This window comes from Sinocyclocheilus anshuiensis, unplaced genomic scaffold, assembly GCF_001515605.1.
Source record: "Sinocyclocheilus anshuiensis isolate Anshui unplaced genomic scaffold, SAMN03320099.WGS_v1.1 scaffold569, whole genome shotgun sequence".
NCBI classification, from domain to species: Eukaryota; Metazoa; Chordata; class Actinopteri; order Cypriniformes; family Cyprinidae; genus Sinocyclocheilus; species Sinocyclocheilus anshuiensis.
In genome coordinates, this window is record NW_015536511.1 from 206,185 (window position 1) to 211,873 (window position 5,689).

The 5,689-nt window shown below is 36.6% G+C and overlaps 1 protein-coding gene across 1 annotated transcript in view; it reads left to right on the forward strand.

The window, feature by feature from the left end:
* Nucleotides 1–1,740: 1,740 nt before the first annotated feature.
* The window catches only part of treh (trehalase (brush-border membrane glycoprotein)), a 22,556-nt gene continuing 18,607 nt past the window's right edge, over nt 1,741–5,689 (forward strand). The window contains exons 1-5 of the mRNA XM_016490677.1: nt 1,741–1,762; nt 2,231–2,327; nt 2,420–2,567; nt 2,812–2,899; nt 2,983–3,083. Coding sequence (XP_016346163.1) covers nt 2,267–2,327; nt 2,420–2,567; nt 2,812–2,899; nt 2,983–3,083 — 398 coding nt within the window. The 5' untranslated portion in view covers nt 1,741–1,762; nt 2,231–2,266. The remainder of the gene's footprint in view (nt 1,763–2,230; nt 2,328–2,419; nt 2,568–2,811; nt 2,900–2,982; nt 3,084–5,689) is intronic.

The following is a 5,689-nucleotide window of genomic DNA, read 5'->3' on the forward strand; positions in this document are numbered from 1 at the left end:
CACTTTAGCCCTTCTGCTGTTTTTTTTTTGAATAAGTTACACATTTTGACCCGTGATGTTTTGAGGGTTGCAACTTTATGGGGTGGGAGGTTGGGAGGGATACAGTTTTGCCTTTTTTGTGATTATTGGCACAGAATTTACTTAATTTTACGTTGGAGTTTAACATCACCAACGTCCCCAATTAAAAAAAAAATAAAGTAAAAAACAGGTGTTTTTTTTTGTTTTTTTTAAATAATGGATTGGCTTTGTCTACTGTGGCATGTTGCTGTTAGTTTTCCCTAATACAATTAAAGTTTGTTCTAACTGTATGGTTAGTTACCAAATTCTGAGCAAAGGTTATTTATCCCATATTCTAGAAAATGCAACCTTTTCCCAGTGACATTGCTTGAATCCAAGCTTGTATTCTCTTCTCTATAGTAAATACCCCACAGTGTGTAATGTACATCACCGGTCTAATCCCCTTTGGTTTCTTTTTTGGGGATTTTAAACATCTGCCCATAGAGAGGAGTATATAAGTTACTGGGCTCTTTGGCAGCAGCCCAGTGTTTTTCAGTAACCACTTGCCGTGAAAATCCCGGTTCGTTCCTTAGATGCTGTAAAGCAGCATGTGATTGGATGTGCTGTGGTCTTTGCCATGGGTGGTTGGGGTTTTGATTTAATTTTAGGTTTTGTTTTCTTTGTATTTGTAAGAATGGGGTGGAGAACATCTCGCCTGTTTAAGAATAGTTTTCATACAAAGCATAAAAAATTGGCATCTATAAACTCCACTCATTCTTCAATGTTTTTTTTTTTAATGTTTTTTTTTATAAAGTTTGTATTTGGGTGGGTGGGCAGGTTTTTATTTTTTTATTTTTTTTTTTTTTTTTGCGCTGCCCTGATGTATCGTTTTAACTCTCTAACACTACCTTATCCATCTGTTCAGTGTTGGGAGTACATGAATACATCAGTCTGGGTTAGTGGGAGGGAGGGAAGTGGAGAGAATTGTAATAAACAATTTGGGAGTTCAGGGTAAGGAAAATTTGATCTGTAAACTTTGCCCTTAAATTTGACTTATTTTTTTTCCTAACTTTTGGCTACTGCAGATTAAAATGACCAACCAAATTTAAGAAATCAAAAATGGTTTTCTTTTTTTTTTTTTTTTTTCTCTTCATTTTCAATTTGGGCTATTTCAATTGGCATTTGTCTCAGTGATGCTACAATTTTAAAGATTTGAGATGTGTGAAAATGCAATGGTTAACATCTGTGATGGTTTTTGTTTGAAAATAAAGCTCACTGAAGTTCCATATGCGTGTAAGGTGTCTTTTTACTGGGTTTCTCATGACACAAAACCCACATTGTGTTGGTAAGTGAATGTAATGTGAAAATTTACACTTGTAAGACCACTTTATTAGTCTCTAAATCTCAGTATCCAATATCACTTTGTTTCACTAATGTCAGTATTTTTAATTTACATTACTTATGTAACACCTTCATACTGTTGCTAATAACAGTCCGTGTACTGATATCTGACAGATAAGTGCAGGCTAGTCTTATGCTATGTTGAAACTGATTAATGGCTGTGGTATGATATTAAACTGACCCCTCCCCTGATCATTGATAAACAGGGTTCAGAGTTTTAAAACTCAGGAAACAGTTCACTGTCTGTTCATTTCTGCCGACTACCAATAATTTAGCTCTCCAAGATGCATTGGCGAAGTCTGGTGATCTTTTCATTCATTCGTTTCTTCTCATCTGGGGACACGCTCCTGGCACCTTGTGACAGGTTAGTTCCCACAAGTACCTTCTTGATCGAGGCTTCTTTACTGAAATTTGAGCAGCTTTTCTGAATTATCCATTGAGGTGGCCACATTTAATATTAAGATTATTACTTTGAGATAAACACAGCTGCAAATCTGTCTTATAGTCACTTGGGTTATGTGTAATGATTTGTGAATTTCTTTATGAATAATGAGCTTTGAAGATGGTCCTCACCGTGTTAAGAAAGACTTCAACAGCCACCATATGGTATTCTTATTATGGCTGAACTTTGAGTCAATGACAAAGCAGGTGGCGTGTTGAAGGCAGAGAAGCTGAGCTTTGAAACTTCATCGAAGAGCAGTAGAAAGAAAGTTATTGATCTTGGTTTTATGAGCTTAACCTGTGAGTGCCAGACAAGAAGCGGGCAGACAAACAAACTGCCCTGTTATTCTGTGCATCAGATGCCTGACGTGTGTTTGTTGCCACCAGTCAGATCTACTGCACTGGAGAAGTCCTGCGACAGGTCCAGATGGCGAAACTCTTTGATGATGACAAGTACTTTGTAGATATGAAGTTGACTACAGCTCCTGGTGAGTCAAGCATGTTTGATTTGTTCTGATGCCCATCTGAAAAGCTCTAGGCCTGTGATTTCCTGCTCTGCCATTTCCCTGCTTCCCCGTAGAGGTCGTTGTGGAGGCTTTTGCCAATCTGAGCTCAGGGTTCCCAAACAAGACCATCCCATCCTCAGAGCTACAGAAGTTTCTGCAAACATACTTTGAAGAGCCGGGTAAAGAGTTCGAGCAGTGGACTCCTCCAGACTGGCATTCAAAGTAAGAACATTTTGAGTGGAATTGTCTTGAAATGGTTCGCCCCAAATATGAAACAACGTCATGTTGTTCTAAACTGGAATTCCTTTACTTTGATAGTGGAACGCAAGTGTTCCAGAAAAGCCATACTGGAACTGTATGACCTGAGGGTGTGTAAATAATAACAGAATTTTCATTTCTGGGTGAACGATTCTTTTAAATTTGAATGTTAATGAAACCACAACAATCTTTATTCCCTCTTCCATAGACCAACATTCTTGTCCAGGGTTTCTGACTCAAAATATCGCAGTTGGGCTGAAGAACTGCACAGTTTATGGAAGTCACTTGGTCGAAAGGTACATTTTTGGTTTTCACTAATATATGGGACTGTGCACCACTAACTAATATTGATCTTCTTACTATATACATGGATGTGCAGATCCGTGATGATGTCAGGGACCACCCAGAGCTGTACTCACAGATTTACACCCCACACCCAGTCGTCGTGCCTGGTGGCCGCTTTAGGGAACTCTATTACTGGTTAGTCTCTCCCTTTATCACATACATACATACATACATACAGACAGACATAACAGTAAACCTTTACAGACAGACCTGTTGTGAGTTCCATGGTTGTGAGTCAATGGTAAATGCTTTGGTTGAAGTCATCTGTTTGCATTATTGCAAATCATTTTTAAAATAGTTGTTTAAAAGTGGAATTAATGGGAAAAACCACATTACCCATGATGCTGGGCAGAAAGTTCCATCAATCAGGGACTGGCCACTCCCATGAAGTAAATACTTTACATATACATATACAGTACATACAGTGTTGGGGAGTAACTAGTTACATGCAACAGCATTACATAATTTAATGACGAAATATATGTAACTGTAATCCAGTACAGTTACTGAGAGAGAGAGCGAGAGAGATAACACACGTAATTAAATTACAGTTACTTATGAAAATGTTAACAATTACAAAGATGGTTACTTCTGATAAAGTGATAAACATGCATTCCAGTGCTGGAAATTTGTGGTGGCTGTGCTTTAAAATGTAATTATTATAATCTTAATCTTAAATCAAGCGATGAAGGATTTGAAAGTCTAAGAGTTATTAGTGTTCAGTATACTACTGAAAGATTAATTCTGCCTGGTTTAAATGATCAACAGTTTGAAAACATTAGTTAGAAATTTTCAAAAAGTAATCAAATGTAATCAGTTACATTACTTTAATAAAGTAATTGAAATAGTACTTGCACTGCTTATTACATTTTGAAAAGGTAACTTGTAATATTATATATATATATATATATATATATGTGTATATATGTATATATGTATATGTGTGTGTGTGTGTGTGTGTGTGTGGGTATGTGTATATGTGTGTGTGTGCTTGATTCATATTTCGCAATAAACTTAATGTATTCTTTCTATAGGTTTAATCAACGAGTAGCTTTATATTTCACAATTATGCGTTGTATTCTACATTTTCTTTTCTTTTTTTTTTTGGTTTTGTAATACTTTTTTGCTTCAAATAAATATATTTGTATAGCTGTGATTCATCCCATGGCTGTTTGGCTTGGTTTATAATGCAACTACAATTCCAGAGAAGTTGGGACGTTTTGTAAAAATGCAATAAAATCAAGAATCTGTGATTTGTGTTGTTCATTCTTTAACTTTTATTTAATTGACAAAAGTGCAAAGAAAATATTTCCAAAGTTTTCACTGGCCTACGTAAATGTATTTTGTAAATATGAACACATTTTGATTTTGACGGCTGCAACACATTCCAAAAAAAGGTTGGGACAGAGGCAAAATAAAAGTGAAAAGGTTATAGAATATCCAAGTTAAACTGTTTTGAAACAGTTCACAGTAAGCAGGTGATTTGGTAATAGGAGAGGGTGAAAGGAGTGAATTTATTTCCTTATGAAATTAACTCTTCATGAAACCAATATTCAGGAACTCACAATATCCACGTTAAAATGTTTAGAAATAGTTCACAGTAAGCAGGTGAACTGCCAATAGGTCAAGGTATCATGTTTGGTTATAAAAGGAGCATCTCTGTCTTTGCAAGCAAAGCTGGATCATGACTCATCACTTTGTGGCAAATTTCATGAGAGAAGTGTCAGACAAATCAAAAATCACATTTCGCAATGCAAAATAGCGAAGAATTTGTCTTTCACCAACTACCACATGTAATATTGTGAAAAGATAGAGGGAATCCAGAGAAATCACAGTATATGTAGGGCAAGCCAGGAAACCTCAGTTGAATGTGCTTGACCTTTGAGCCCTCAGATGGCATTGCATAAGAAATCATCATGCTGCGGTGTTAAATATAGCCACATGGGCTCAGGAGTACTTCAGAAAACTGCTGTCACTTAACAGTCTGCTGCTGCATCAAGAAATGCAACTTGAATATATGTTACTCTAGGAGAAAGCTATACATCAATTCTTTGCAGCGATGCTGCCGGGTTCTCTGGGCCAGAGCTCATTTCAGATAGTCAAAAAGACAGTGGAAATGTGTGCTGTACTCAGATGAGTCCACATTTCATCTTGTTTCCAGGAAAAATGGCTATCTATCTATCTATATATATTAGTATTATATAGTAGTAGTATTGGAGCAGTAAAGACAAAATTGCTCTGGTTGCTGTGGAGTAAATATGATTAAAAGGTGAATATGAGACAAACTACAGAAGGCCACATTTTATTATTAGCCATTTCAACACATAAACCCAAATACCAATTAAAAAGGACAGCACTTTTAGAGTTCATCCCACTATTTGATGTGAGCATAAGTATTGGAACAGTGGAACTTAAGGCAGATGTAAAAGATTAAAAGCTATTATTTAGTTGCAGATCCCTTGCGTGAAATCAGAGCAGTGAGTGTGCGATCCATAGACATCACCAGACTCTTGGTCTTATCCTTTGAAATGCTTTTCCCAGCCTATAATGCAGCCAATTCCAACTGTTGCTTGTTCTGGGCAGTTTCTGCCTTTAGTCTACTCTTCAGCTGGCGAAATTCATGTTCAATCAGATTTAAATCTGGAGATTGATTTAGGCAATCTAAGACTTTCCATTTCTTTGCCCTGATAAACTCCTCGACTGAACTGGCAGGGTGTTTTGGGTCATTGTCCTGATGCAAT